Here is a 16,208-nt window from a genome sequence, read left to right as displayed (position 1 = left end):
CACAAATACAAGAGAATAGTTCAGTGCACGGAACTGTTAATTGGTAACACTAAAGATAAGAGAAATCGAGGAAATGGGTGGTGATTGCCTTGAATGGTAATCGCTGGACAACTTGTCAGCTATGGACTTTGAACCGGTTTTCGTAGTGAAAGACGTGCCACAATTCGCTCCCTGGCGTGCCACACTGTAGTCGAACTTGCGGCACACTAACATATTGTTATTCGATGACGATCTTTCATATTAGTGGACTTTATTTGTTGGCACACACTTGTTTTCTATGATTTTATATTTATTGGCATATTTTGATATGTGTGCATCGATATTTTGCCATCGATGCATGTTTCAAAAACTTGTACTGTCCCCTTCTCGAGAGGACTGGTGATTCCTCTAGTATGAGGGTCATCTACGAAATTTTCTTCAAGTCAAAAATATCATGACACATAAAGAAAATACTATCCTGAATTCACTTTACCCATAGATAATATTTTATTGAAAACTTATTGTGGTACTTTAAAGATTGCAAAGATTTTAGCTCGGTGCAAAGAATATATCCTGTCAGAACCGTGAGGTATTACGTCTGAAAACAAACAATAAAACCTGAATTTCACACAGAAAGACCAGTAGTCACAATCATTGTGAAGTTGTATTACCTTCGTTACCATAGCCTATCGTGAACTCATTTTAACTGACTGATCTTAGAACTGTTTCCAGCTTAAAATGTATAATTTCGAAATGATATAAACATTTCTAGTATACGGCGTAAAAGTTATAGTTCAGTCAGTTGCGACTAAAGATAATGTTCGATAGGATAATAAAGTTTATATGACTTAGGCTTAGGTAAAAATCACCGAAGTACCTCATACGTTGTAACCAAATTCCCTCATTTTAGTTTTGGGTTAAAAACTAGAGCGACAGAGGAGATTCTGTCTAATTAGGTATAACATTTAAAGTAAAATGCCTTTTGATAATAATTTTTGAAAATACTACCCATCGGTTCAAAAAGTAGGTAGTCCCAGGTAACGAAATAGAATAAATTGTATTGAAGTTAATGGGTATAAAACCGCCTTATTAATACTTGACCTAATGATGTAATAGATAAATTGATGATAGTTAGGTCTGGCGAAATCCATAGTAAATCAGTAAATTATTAGTGTTACTATACACCATTATGTTGGTTAAATGTTATTATTATACTAACTACATCATATAGGTGCAGTGCCTATATGTATATTAGGAGTATATTAATTAATTAGTCACCATAACAAATGAGGTTGTAACTATTTAAGTATGTAAAACTTTTAGTAAGATATAAATTATATAAATTAAAACTTATACGAACACTAGTTGCTTAAAATATTTTACTTTAAAGTAGTTTTTACAACGATATTAATGAATTGGTGAATATGTGGGTGTGAATATAATACTGGAAATCTGTTTTTGATGATCAAGCCAAGAAAATTACCTTTAACAGTTTTTTAACATAAATTCATTATAATTATTCTATTGTTTTATATATATATAGTTAAAAAGGTTGGTTATTTTTTAGTTAAAGTCACATTAGTTCAAACTTAGACACATAAAACCTTAATCCCAATTCATAACTTGGATTATATATTCGTAAATTGTCATATTTTTATTACTTGAGTGGAAAAACAAGTTCTTTTATATATCAGACACCTAATATAGTGTTAAAATAACATAATTGATGCTAAATTTGCTATCCATCTTGTTCTACATTATTCCGGTTTCCTACAACAATCTTAGTCCTGTAATCTTATCGAATCCGTTATGATATAAGAGAAACAATGTTATTTTTAATATAATCAGGTAGAAATTTATATAAATATCCGATCTGATAATAAAAACTAACTGGTAACTGATAATAATTAATGAAACCTCTTTTAATTGGTTCCTGTGACAGGCGAGGAGGTAACAAAAGGACCTCCTATAAAGGGGTTTAAAGTAAAACTGTTGAGTTTAAAGTGTGGCGTAAAGTTATACGATAATATCTTAGGTAAAACAACCAAAGCCATCATTTTCGATTTCATTTTTGAAATGTTGGATAAATAAATAAGTGGCTTAATTAATTGCCTTAAAATAAATTTAACATTGCTGACTAACACCGAGCTGTTAAGTTTGACACGGCTTATCACGCCAGTACTGACAACGCGAAGTGATAATGCAAGTTTCATAACACTAACTCAAATGACTCTGAGAATTTACATTTTATCTTTAAAAGCGTGTAAAGTGACGGAAACAGATATACTCAACGCTATTTTAATCATACTACGATTGCAGTGTCACAATTTCACAACAGAAGGTAATGTGACAGATGACATTTTCATTAAACCAATCCTAAGGAATGTTTATAACTTTTTTTTATATTATTCCATTACAGTCTGTTTAAAAACACAGGATCGTATGTTCTAGCCTTGTAAATTTGAAAGCTAAACATACATACTCTGTTTAATGGCCTATAAACATTTTGGTAAGAAACATAATGGATAGTCTTCTATATCTGTTTCAAAATCGTGCCCGAAACTTTTGTAGGTACTTTAGGTTGAGTTATTGTATTCAATTCAATTTATTAAATTAGATGGTGACATAAACAATCTTTGGTACTTTCAAGTAACAACTCCAAACACCATGCCTTTGTTACTTTTGTCCATTCAGTTTATAAAACACAAAAATACTACAACTCAAAATTCTTTAATAGGTCTTGTTGAGCATCTGAAGAAAGCAAGACTTAGCGACAAAAATTTTATTTGATATCAGATATGTTAAAATGTATATCTTTAATTATATATCTTATAATGTAATACACGCACAAAATTACATGTTTAATATTTTTATAAAATAAAAACACTATTATTTTCTATCACGGGTGAGTAATTTGTAAGATAAAAGTGATTCAAAGATTAGGTAGATAATGATACGAAACAATCTAGTATTGTCATAACTGTCAAACCAGCCTGGGGGTTTGCCATCGCCTGGTAAAGAAATACATTATTTACCTTCACATTTAACATTTTTTTAGAAGCTAACAGTTACTTTGAACGTTTTTATTGTAATACTACTCTTATAACAATTACGAGTAACCGTCTAACTACTGCTGTCTCATTCTGATTCTGTTTTTAATGTACTCAATTTGGGAATTAGGCAACGGCAGTAGATCATGTAATATAAATCTTGAATATGAGCGGATTTGGCAATAAGGTTCAGGGATGTAAATCAATTGTATATAACCTAGAACGAAAACTAATAAAACTGTTGTAACAGATTTCGTTGAAATTGCAAGCATTTCAAATCTATAGTTTATTTCATTCTAAATATGTCCTTGAGAATAGATAGACAGAGAGATAACCGTATAAAAAAGAATATGACACAAAATGACGCAACATAGAACTTATCATTCTAGAAATGAAGTTTCATGTAAAATTTGAAGTCTACATTAGAACTCATTCTTGATATGTCTTCTCAAATTATACATTACATTTTTTTCATTTAGTTGGGTTTTATATCAGTTTTAAACAATAAAAGTATAAACACTAAGACACTATAAAATGATGTTGTATGTGTTGGGATAGTTAGGCTACATTTGTTAAAATGTCACATGTTTGAATCTCGTGTGGTTGTATTTAGATTGTGTACGAATATATTTATTCCCCTAATTTCTTATTGCAATCATGGTTACCCGTAAGACCAATGTCAAATATTCGCTAACGCTCAGCCAAATTCCATGGATTATCCGATGACATGCACCATCATCGAACCTAGTGACATGATAAAGAAATCAGATCGTACACTCATGAACATTTTAAAGTTATAGGTCGAACTGGTCGTTTTCGAAATATCGTGGGTACAGACAGACAGAAATTTTACAGGTTTTTGAGATAACAATCAGTTATATGAAAAAAATACTATATACCGTCATTCTATACACACACAAAGTTCATTCCAGTGCATTCAGTGCTGGAGATTGTCTGCTTATTTTTCCATGCCCTTTTCTTTTTAATTATTATTGTGGCTTTTATGTTTTTTAACTGATGGTGTAACGGATTTTAAAATTAAGGACTACAACATTGCATGTGTTCGTATGAACACTACTCGTATCAGTGATTTCATAAATAAGTTATACTATTATGAGTAATAACTATTATAATATTATATAAAATATATCATAATTATGAATTGTAAATGGAAAAATATAAATAGAATTGAAAATTCCCTATGAGTCCTAATCCCTAGTCCTAGTTCTGGTCTGCACATTCTTTCATTTATAACTTTGAAGGTCCAATTAAATTTAGCTGCACCCTAGTGCTCCCTGTAAAAAAATGACAACGAGCCGCCCATAACGAAGACAAACTAATACACATTCCAATAAAGGCAAGTCAATACAACACCTCCCGTATGTTGTCTCGTAATGTTGTCTTCAAACAACTCGTAATTTCATTCCGCAAACAAGAGACTGAGATCATAAGCAAATGTATTGAATAGAAACGTTAGTTATAAATATTTCAAAGCACCCTCAACAGTTTGTTATTGTAATTTCTTTTTATCCTAGGACTCGGCCTTCAAAAGCACCCTCAAGGTGATAACGGATCGCCCTTTCTCACAGCAACGCCCCCCTCGGTACACTTTTGTTCACATAATCTTACGAAATCCATTAGGTATTTTTAGCTTTATGGAATAGTTTAGTAATTCTAAAGGGTTTCATAATGTAAAAAGCTTTTGCATCATTTTGAGATGCAAAGTGAAGTGCATGAAAGTTCGACTGCGCCACTTACATGATACCTCTTAGGACTCCTAATCACTTGATAAAAAGACGTTTAGCCCAAATAAAAAAAAGGTAAAGAACGCATCATTTTCCCAGGTAAGGTTAGGACTAAGAAGCCCTCGCTAAAAGTTAACTTTGGGACTAAGGTGCCTTCCGAACCACCACCAATGGCTGAGCAGACGGGCTGGTTGCAAAGATAGTGATCAGCGATCCTTCAGTGATTGCCCGTTCAAGGAGCAGCCACGTTCGACCGTATCTAGCTCGGTGTGAATTAATTGTTTAAAAGCACCATTTGGGTGTTCCTTGGTTGATTGTTTTGAGGTTAGTCTGTTCACCGAAGAAGATACCCATGCTCTGTGAAATTTATAAATAGAATATAAGAAAATAAAAAAGAACTAATAAAGGATAGGTAATTAAACAGTATGTATGTTGTCAGTTCAATAAATTTACATTTTGGAGTAAAGTTTGGGTAGAATCTGTCAGTGAGTACATATCTCCTTTTTCATCCTCTCCAGCTGTTACGCATGCGATCATTACAATCCAAAACCGTACAAATAAACACCTGCGTTATACCAGGTCCCCGCCTATTCTTCTTTGAACGAATTCAAAATTTGAAAACCCTATTATATAGCGATAGAAAATTACTTCTAATGTGACTTGTTTGTGGATTCAATTTAAAAACTACCTGCTCTCTTTGTAAATGGGGTGATAACAATTAATTGGTCATATCTAAAACAAAAACAAAAAGAAACAAAATATATACATAATAACAACAAAATGATGACGCATGAGATGAAAAAAAAACAGAATTTTGTAGATAATGCGGTTTTTAAGAAATAAATCAAGTGTCTATTATTATTGGATAAAACAATATTTGATAAACGCAAATAAAAATGCTTTACAAAAGAACAACCCCAGCATTCAATATCTGTTTATGTCCAACTCTGAGAGGACTGTGGTTTCTTCAAACGAAAAAGCAAATACAGATAACACAACGGCCACCATTTAATAACTAAGTAAGTCCAGCGTATTGTTTTCACAATATATATATCCATCACTTTAAAAATAATCATACAAGTAGAACAGAATGACCGGCCATGTTTTGTGGCGTAGAAAACTTTGTGTTATAGGGGCTATTACCTTAAGATTTTACTTAATATACTCTTCTATTTAAATTTTTTTTCGCAAATTTAGTAAAATACATATAAATTTGTATTGTTATAAAGTAAAAGTACCCAAATAAGTAACAAGAGTAAAAGTTCCAACGTAGCATTAAACTCACCAGATTCACAGGAGTAGCATAAATACAAAGCTAACGAACTTTTACTAAGGCAGTTTCTACCTAGACTGTTGGTAAAAGAATAATTTTCACCTATATATTCGATAATAAAGTTAGAGAAGGTTACAGCTACTAATTGTACATACTGATTACAATCAACAACTAATCACGAACTGCAATTATAACTATTAATTGTACTTGTATTTTACGAACAGCATTACTGTTTATAATCGTCGTTCATAAAGCTTATTTCCATAAAAGCTTTGTTGTAAAAGTTGATTGTGCCAAAACCAACAATATCTTTACTACTCATATGCAGTATAAAATTCAAATGAGCTCTTTTTAAGGTTTATAGGTTAAGATTAAATTTTAACACTATTTGAATGCAAAATAACTTCCAACCTACTTAGTTTAGATAGAGAGGAGGTAGTTAACTCGTGTTCTAATAAAGTTAACAATTGTTCCACTACATTTGCTGGTAGTGGAACAATCACGTTATGATTTCTTACGCTATCATAACTAAACTGGTAGCATACGATGCACTTCGTATACGCCTTTACGATATGTCTCGTAATCGTGGCTATGTATTGTTTATCGTGTGTGAGATTATGTACTAGTGTTTGATTTTATTTTTATTTAGCAGATTCATCTGTAGTCAGCAGGAACCGAAATGAAATATATAAAAGGAGATCAGATCAAACGAAATCGTTACAGCAAATACGTCCCGAAACACATCCGCACCCCGTGCTTATATAATTATTATTTAAATAAGCAAAACTGAGAAATTAAAATTAAAAAGGATACAATTTATTGTAGTGTCTGTCTGGATTTTGCAGGTATGTATAGACGTGTATGTTCTTCAAAGAAATATTTTTTTATTTAAGATACCCCTAAATAGTTATATTGTAAAAAGACATGATAAACGTAAGCATAACATTTTGTAAAAGTTTTACAGATCCATAACTGATGTGAAGTTTCTAACACACATTAGGAGTTTTATTCAATCTATAGATTGTATTTTTTCAATACAGGAGGATATCAAAACTACATGTCTGTTTATTTATTTAAAATATCTATGCCTAAAATCGATGTAAAGGAGACCCAAACGTTGTAAATAAATGTTAGACTAATACTATATTTAATAAAATATGGTAAGAACATTACTGATTATGAACAAAAATATGTAGTAATGGAAATGCATTTCTTGGCACTGTCATATGTACTCGTAGTAAATGCCAACTTCTTATGATAGATTTCCCACTATGCAACATCAGCATATTTAATAATAATATCTTTATTGCATTTTTCACAATTTTAAATTGTATCGCTATCGTAAAAAATAATATATAACAGATGTTTTGTGCTTCTGTAAAAGGTTTTATTTGGAACTTGGTAAGATTTTGGCAGTTTTAAGATGGAATTTTCGCCGTAATCATGACGAAGAATGAACCTTATTACAATGTGAAAATGTCATTGCAGAGCAGCTGCAATGTAATATCATGATGTGAATTGTTTTAAGTGGGAATAAGAAATATCTACCTAAGAGAATTAGTGGTGACGATTCAAACTAATATTATTAATTATTCATTTAATCCAGTAAAGTCATTGCAGTATGTAAATAGCACTGCTACGGCAACACATGAATATTTACTGATTTAGCGGTCACATGTACCAATCATAATTGTCCGTGTATGTATGCAAGAAGCATCAAAAGTATGCCAGCTTCAAAGTTAAGCTGTATGTAGCTGCACATACAAAGCTTACAAAGCATTATTGAACATAATCCAGTACATAATAAAGTGTGTTTGCTGTCTATTAGCAGACTGCATGACAGTGCGGTGTTCACTGATAATAAGAAATGTGTCATTTTTAAACAGCAATACGAGCAATAAATAGTATAAAAAAATTACCCAGACATTGGAAAACTTTATTTTTACTTAACACACTAGATGTATATATATCTTTTCAGTAATAATAGTTTTAAGTTCGTATATTATTTAATGTAAAAAGTATATTAAAAAATTATACATTTTAAAATCCGTTTATTTCCTAAGGTTATCCGAAGGTTAACCTAAACCACAGATTTGGTGTTTAGTTATAGTGTGATGTTTAAGCTAAAACAATAAATATGGGTATTTAATCGTGTTAAATAAAATTATGTATAAATGGCTTTTCGTTGTTTTAGAACAGCACGTAACTTTCAGCAAGACATTCGGTTGAAGTTAGACACATGTCAATTCAAAACCAGAGGTAATGAGAGTGTTGGCTTTTACGAGAAAAAGGTTGATTGCCATATCCACAACTATTCAGTTAAACGTAAGATGTAAGTCATAAGACTAAATCTGCATCTCTAGACCCTGCTTCGTTTAGTTGATCCATACATACAGGAGTACCAGATTCCATACAAGAGGAGTGTTAGCTGGAAAACTGATATTAACAGCGAAGTGAAATTTAAACATTCTGCTTCAACACTAAGACAGTTGGATAAAGCCCGTCTCGGTAAATTACTCTACCTGGGCAGTCCACAACATTTTATGCAAATTTTTAAAAAGGGATCAATCTAGAGCGACAAAATGAAAACCAAAAGTCCTCTACTGCCTTTACTAAATTCAATCCCTTATAAATCTAGGATTAAAAGATATCAAATCTTGATAGAAAGGTCCTAGAAATTTCCAACCGTACGTCTGTGTAATAATTCTTGATAGTAAGATCCTGGAACCTTGAATCTTGGACATTATTCCTAGGTAGAATCCTACTGATGCTGAGGTCAAAATATTGAGGGTCATTCCCTCCGTCTGTCTGCTCGTCTGCAATAATATCCGATAGAAAGGTCTTAAAGAATCGAAACTTGGTATATGGGGTTTTCTTGGTTCTTGTAATAACCTTATTGATTTTGGAGTCCTATATTAATAGTACTGACAGTACGCCTTGACAATATGACATTTCTGCGTAATCTCTTTCGTTTCGTTTTTTCCATACCCCGATGTACCGTTTTATTTTGTCCCGCTGTTCCAAAGTTTTCAAAAATATTATGAAAATATCCCCTCACTGCGCATAATTATATTTGGCAGCCCTACTACTTGTTTATTACTTCCAAATTGGATCATTTTTTGAAACTGTAACGTGAACGGCGAAATTAACCCTTTCATATCGAAGTCTATCATGATCATTTTAGAAATCTGATCATCTGCACTCTATCCTATCTTGCTGTTCGTGGATATATCCATATCACCTTCAACACTGAAGTTACGAGGAACAGTGTTAACATGAACATCTGAATGTTCTATAGAATTTCTTATGCAAGTGTTGGCAAGTTTAAAGAAAGCTGCGCAACATGCGCAGTAACTTCTCAGGTTTCCAGTGTTCCTTGGAGTAACGTCGCCCCGCCTGGAATGCTCACTAAAAGAGATAAATGACGCGTTAATATCTAAGTTAAGTCAAAATTATTTGAAAACATTTTACTCTTTCTAAAAATATCTCATTTTTCGCTACACTAAGATACATATTGCATATAAAATTCAACGTGCCTTTTATTAATACTCTAAGTGGATTTTACACAACGAGTTATATATGTCCTCCAACAAGGGGCTTCATCTGAAGTCCCTGGCATAAGTGGTACAATGATTTACGCCAACACTTCCTTGCCGATCAGTCTTGGTTACTCAGAAATCTCAATGTTTGCACTCTTTTCTAACTGTATGGTTTAGGATGGATTCTAAATGACCATTTTTTGTTCTCATACAACAAGAAGCTGAGAAATTCCTCTTAGTCTTATAAGGACCTTAGCGCTGGTTCTGGAGTCACTGGATATTCTATATGGTTAAGGTTTGGGGTAGGGGTCACCTCCTGTCGAGATCCTTGGCGAAGGACTTAATCAGTCATGTATCGTTAGAAGAAGAGGAAGCAATCTTTGCATCAGCCTCACTAGTCAAAGCAGGTGGGGTGGCACGCCCTATGTCTATGGTAGACCCACCACCTCCAAAAGCCATTCCCCGCATTAGAGTACACCTATCGATCTACCTTTGCATCTCAATATCTCAACACTTGAAATTAGTGAAGTGTCACTTCAGGAAACCCTTAGGGTTGCCCCGATTTAAGTGACACATCAGTTTTGTTGTGACACATCGGGTATAAAACAGCCAGAAATGAATCCTACTGATGTAGATGAACACTAAAATGAACGTCATAGGAAGCCAATCACGAACAGAGAATGTTTTCCACCACTAAGTTTATAGACGTGAGCACTGTAAGAAAACCTTATATCTTCAATTTATGTAGCCCAGCTGCTTCAGAACTGGTTTAAAGTCCTCCATGAACTTGGGTAACACTTTTACGTGTACTGCAAAGTCTAGAAATCTTTGTTTGTTTCTTCCTGTGTTCTTAAAAATTGATTTTCTCCAGCTGAAAAATTGGAATATATATCGTGCCATGAGAAGATTCCTGTAAAATTGTAATATTTCTAGAGCTTAAAAACTTAGTTTTTGTGGACTATTGAATCCTTTTAATATGTAAATAGATAAGTTTTTACTCTGCACCGTTACATGTATTATGGATGGAAACTATGAATAGACTGTTTACATCAAACCTATACTGAATAGAGAACTATGCAGATTTTATACCTCTTCAACCCAACTGTTACATTTCAATTATACGTGTAACAAATACCTCTTGCTTTAAGAGTTTTAAGTATAATACGAACATAGCGACACATGATAAATATAGAACTAAAGTGGATAGCAAAAGTTTCATTTATTTTGATCTGATCAATTATTATATATCACTTTATAATTGGAAACATTAATCAAAGTAGTCTGTAAACACCTTAAGCAAGGTAAACTTCTATACTAAAAAAACGTACATTAAGTTAATTTAAAGACAGCATAATTTTGGTAAGAAGTGTCTTTTTCTAGATGGTATTACGATGTAAGGGATTATTTGCCAATAACCTTTGCTAGGATCGTCGTAGAGATGTTGTCATTGTGTTTTTATTGAATAAACCTTTAAAATTACATACCACAAGATAGAGGTTTCCAATTTTAAAATGTAAAGTTACTGCCCTCTACCCCACTTTGAAAAGGGGGAGGAAATATTTGTATCCTTCAAAAAGTCCAACAAAGTATTTCAATAGGTCTAGTGAAGATTGTACATTGATATTAATATCGATATCATATACAACATATATATATATATATATATATATATATATATATATATATATATATATATATGTATATATCTATATATATATTATACGAATATATGTATTTATATTATAAGAGCCAACCCACAAGTGCTGTTGTTTTTTAAGAAGGACTTAATTTTAATATTGTATAACAATTATACTCACCCCATTAAATGGCATAATAGTAATAGACGTATCCTATTTACTTTACTTCATTTGTCCGGATTTATCCTTCCACGACCGTACATTTGTGCTTTAAGATGTAAGCTACGGTCTGCTTGGAGGTATCGAGGGGATCTTCGTTCAGTACTCAGAGAAATCAGTCACCTGCTGCTCTTATGTGTTTCTAAATGCAGCTATAATTAGCTTGCTGCTGTAATATGATGCTAGATCTGCCAGCGTCTTCAGTGATAGTTGAAAAATTCTACCACTCTCGTAACAGTTGGAGACGCTAGCGCTGCGCTAGCGATTATTCGCGTCTGGTGCGTCCTGTTATTCAAAAAAACTGGAGAATATATTTGAACAATTAAGTAATTATATATTAATATTAATCTAATATTAATGTTAATCTAATATTTATTTTTTTGACTCAGCTGAAGCTGCTGTGTTACTTACTATGTTATATAACATTCTTATCTGTAAAATCAGACCTTGGGGCCTACCTCTAGAATAAAGTCAACGCACTAAGTCAATAATATCAACGAAGTCAATCTCGTGGTTCGCAATGTATGTATACTCGTAGACCACTTCATACTTTACAATAATTTCTAGTCTCCCACCAATCCTAAGCCTTACCTAGCTGTTAATGCTTTATTCAAATGCTAACGTGTGTGGTACTGTGCATATCTAATACCTTCTATATGAAATTTCCTCATTATTATTATATTAAAAACTTTACAGAACCTTCCAATAAAACACAGATTTGCGGATAAATCTTGACACTCTTTAACGTTTAAGAACGTCGCCTATAGGATCCTGCATAAATCACGTACGTTAACAGTATTGAGACATCTATAAAATAAACCAAGAATCCTGAATCGCTTTCTGTAAATCACACATAGCAGATGTTTATTGTTTTTTTTTCGCTTTCCTCTATGTAAGCGAGGGAGTGGTTCAGTAATACAAAAATGCGGTACTCTTATAACAGTTTTTTAAAGTTGAAATTAAACATATGCATTATCAGACCGATTTACAATTTCGAGTGGAAATTGCAATACAATTTCTAGTCAGTAGGAGTAGCGTAGGCTAATACCGGCGATAGGTAAATTTAGTAGTATATATAATAAAATGCAAGGCATAATTAAATTTGTTTAGGGTTATAAATATAATACAACAGTTTATTGCAGTAATAATTCAAGCATTAACTGTGTAGAAATGGATTATTATGGAACATAATAATCAAACACAAAACATGTTCTTTATATATTTAAAATACAGTGAAGCAATAAAAAGCCGGTTTATGACATTTCCGATTGTATGACTGCTAAAGTAGTGGAAGTTATCCTTATCGCTAATCGTTCGTAAAAGATCGATTAGTCAAACAGGGATGAAATTCGGCAAACATGTTTTTGACACATTTAACAATTATACTCGATTAATAAGATGTAATAACTTCAGATTTAAAACTATTTTTAATCACTAGAGAACTATAGAAAACTGACCTGGAAGTGACAGCGATGACCCCCAGCACTAATACCAGGCTACACACAAGCCGGCTGCTAGACTGTCTAGTAAACGTAATGCGGTGAGCAGTGTCCAACACCATGGTGACGAAATGGCAGTGGCAGTGACGCGACTAACCTAACCTATACTACACTTGGCCCACAGTGCTGCACGCGGACCTGGCTCGGAGATATAAATCAGCTGATACAACCTGTCCCCCTCACGCGCCGTTATCAGCTGAACATCGTAGCTCTTCTTATCGCCGCTCGCACTCTACAGATACAGATGACGCTCAATCGTTAAAATGATAATAGATATCTGAGGAACCATAGTGATAAAATTTGGCGCGAGTTATCTATTCTAAGAATGTCCCAAGTTATCGATCAGCCGGTTTTAGTGAAATGACGTAGAGTTGTACACCATAAAACAATGTTACATTTCAACACTTTGTACACCCTTATTATTGGTCGTAGAATTATGGGATGTATCTCATTTTACAGATAATATTACGCATCCTTTGAACATTTTAATTATCAACTACAAAAATGTTTAAATTTTTAAATAAAAAATAAAATAAAAAAAATTAAACCCATTTGGATGTGTATAAATTGTATCTTTAAAATGATAAATCTCCCATAATTTTACGTCTGAAAATAAGACCATAGAATTGTTTTGAGTTTAAAGTTCTACTTTTGTAGTTGTAATCCAGGTTGACGTCAGCACATCTAATTTAAATTTAGTGATCTTGAGATTAGTGTTAGCAGTATTCCAATTTCAAATAGTTTTTTTCAATCCCTTTGTAAAGATAAATATTATTATTCTTAGCGTTGACAAATAATTATTTATGATAAAAAAAACGAGACTAGTCATTCTTACACCACCAGTCGCAATATTCTAGTTACGTCATATGGTAGTATTTAAGATAGTTTTATATGTATATGGTATTTGACACTCACCTTTTATTTTAACAGCATGTATTACAACTCAATATGTACACAATAGGAATTAAGTGTATTACAGCTAGTCAGGTACAATTTGGTATGGCAGTTTCAGGATTACGCAATGCGGCATAATTCAAAATTCAATTAGAAAAGCTAAACAAACTCTATAAAACCCATACAAATTATTGATCCACACCAAATGACAGTTAATGTGGAGAGATAAAGAATAAACTATAGTAATTAGTGAAACTACTGCTAGTATTACAGTTTACTAACTATGAAAAATCCCCAAATTTTGCTTCAAATCCCTACCACTCCTAATAAAAATAAATATTTATATTTTCCTGTCTTCATAAATGACATATTAAAGGGCTGTTACCAACATTTTCTTTGAGGATTAAAAAAAGTATTTCAACCTCGATCGCACCATTTTCAGTGACACTAAGCGCATTTCAACCATAAAATATATTTTATAAACATGTTTTAAGCATGTGTGTTCTTACACATGTGTTACGTTTGATTAACTGTGCGTTTGCACATTTATTTGTCACACTAGCCATCTAAGCTGCAGTATCTCCAACTTATAAAATATAATGAAAATATGATACAGAATGTGTTGAAATTTACGTAGAAAAAGATATTTTATTTTGTATTTATGCTCAAATAGTCTGCACTCTTTAATACAATATAGAAAATCCTTTGTATTTCAACAAAGGAAACTAATTGCGTAATCAACGTAATCACAGTTGAAAAGAAGTTTAGTGAAAGTATAACAATTTTACGTTTGCAGTGTTGAGGCATTCCAAATATTATAAACTAACTTTCAACCTCTAATTAAGTTTAATTACATTAAACGGCTTTTGATTTTACCACAATTTGAGTCCACAAATGTTTTACTAAGTAATAATAATGCTTGGACCCAAAAAGCACACACTCTACGCTCAATACGTGAAATAAATAACCAATAAACTCCCTTTCACCTTGTTGAGATTTTAAAACGTTTACTAATAATAAGTAGCATAAAATTTGCCTTTAAAATGAGTTTAAATGTGAGATTTTAACTGACGTTAAGGTTATTTTATCGCTTTTCGATTGAAAAATTTGATAGCTTTGTAATATAACGTCATTGAAAACAGAAATAATAGAAAAATATACATTTAGACTCCTATACCACAAATTACTGGTATTTAAAGTGGGAAATTCGGGAAATTGTAAAACTGATATTAATTTTTGAAATGTATTTTGTCGACTATTTACGTGAGTTACAGCTTCAGCGTGTTACATGTTTTTAATGTTTATGGTTGAATTTTTTTATTCAAATGTAATTTAAGAAAATTAATTGTTTTTCAATAAAATTTCTAGAATTATTTAAATTTTTATAAAAGTTATAAGGTTAATATAACTATTTTATAAATATGAACATACTAATCCCCCACCTATATTTCATGTACATAATGTATAATATAAATATCTTTATTATTAACCATTTTTAGCCATACTGTGAGATGCTACTGAATTCTGCTTTAGATGATTACAAATCTAAGTGTAATTATCAAAATGTATTTTGTAGATTTTCCTGTCTCCAGAAGAGTTGTTATCTTAAGCGGTCGTAGCCAAAATATTGTTTAAAAATAAAATCATTTCAACCGATAATTTAAAGCACCACATTAACACTCGACTCATTCACAGATGTTTTAATGAAGTCTACCAATAATATTGTATTCGGTAAATGTTGAAATACAAGAGCAGTTGTATGTATAAAACTGTAATGACTAAAAAACAGACTGCACACAACAAAAATTGTACTCCCCTAATAGGTGTTTATGATTACACTTAGATGATTAATCTAAACTACATGTTAATCCATTGCACTTCCAGCTCCATTCTTACTCGCAGCTTACTTGTTTTATACAGTATTATTTTTATTTCAGCGTCGTTTCTTAAGTTTAAGGTTAAAGATGTAGACAAAATATACAGACACAAATGTATAAATAGATCAAAACGCGCAATCGGGAACCCTTTCTCTCATCATACTAAAATATTTTTGGAAATAGATGGGCTTTACTTTATTAACAACTTGACTCTCTCACACTAATAGATAACGCAACAGATAACATGAGGACATTACGTAATACATCGGCTTCGACAGCAACCAAGTATCTTCGGCCTCAAGGCAGAATTATTGATTGAGCGAACGAATCTATTCACTCATGGGGTTGACAAAATTCCTCTTATGTCTATCCGCACGGTATCTCAAAAACGAAATAACCTATATACTTGAAATTTTGCACGAGGCTTATTTGAAAAGAAAGTCAATTTCGAGTTCGATGTTGGTCCTCCTACCTCCCTGGTAGTAGGCTGAGCGTT

The 16,208-nt window shown here is 32.3% G+C and overlaps 1 protein-coding gene across 2 annotated transcripts in view; it reads right to left on the bottom strand.

The window, feature by feature from the left end:
* LOC124369813 (uncharacterized protein C1683.06c-like) overlaps window positions 1-13,074 on the bottom strand; it is a 71,637-nt gene extending 58,563 nt beyond the window's left edge. Inside the window, exon 1 of one of the 2 annotated variants that reach the window (XM_046827926.1) lies at window positions 12,900-13,074. In XM_046827926.1, coding sequence (XP_046683882.1) covers window positions 12,900-13,003 — 104 coding nt within the window. In that variant the 5' untranslated portion in view covers window positions 13,004-13,074. Of the gene's footprint in view, window positions 1-6,059; window positions 6,125-12,899 lie in introns of those variants that run through there. The other variant, XM_046827927.1, reaches the window with a different exon arrangement.
* Between the last annotated feature and the right edge of the window lie 3,134 nt (window positions 13,075-16,208).

Source organism: Homalodisca vitripennis, chromosome X (genome assembly GCF_021130785.1).
Source record: "Homalodisca vitripennis isolate AUS2020 chromosome X, UT_GWSS_2.1, whole genome shotgun sequence".
Taxonomy (NCBI): domain Eukaryota; kingdom Metazoa; phylum Arthropoda; class Insecta; order Hemiptera; family Cicadellidae; genus Homalodisca; species Homalodisca vitripennis.
Note: the sequence above shows the minus strand (reverse complement) of the source record. Positions and strands in the feature narration are given on the sequence as shown.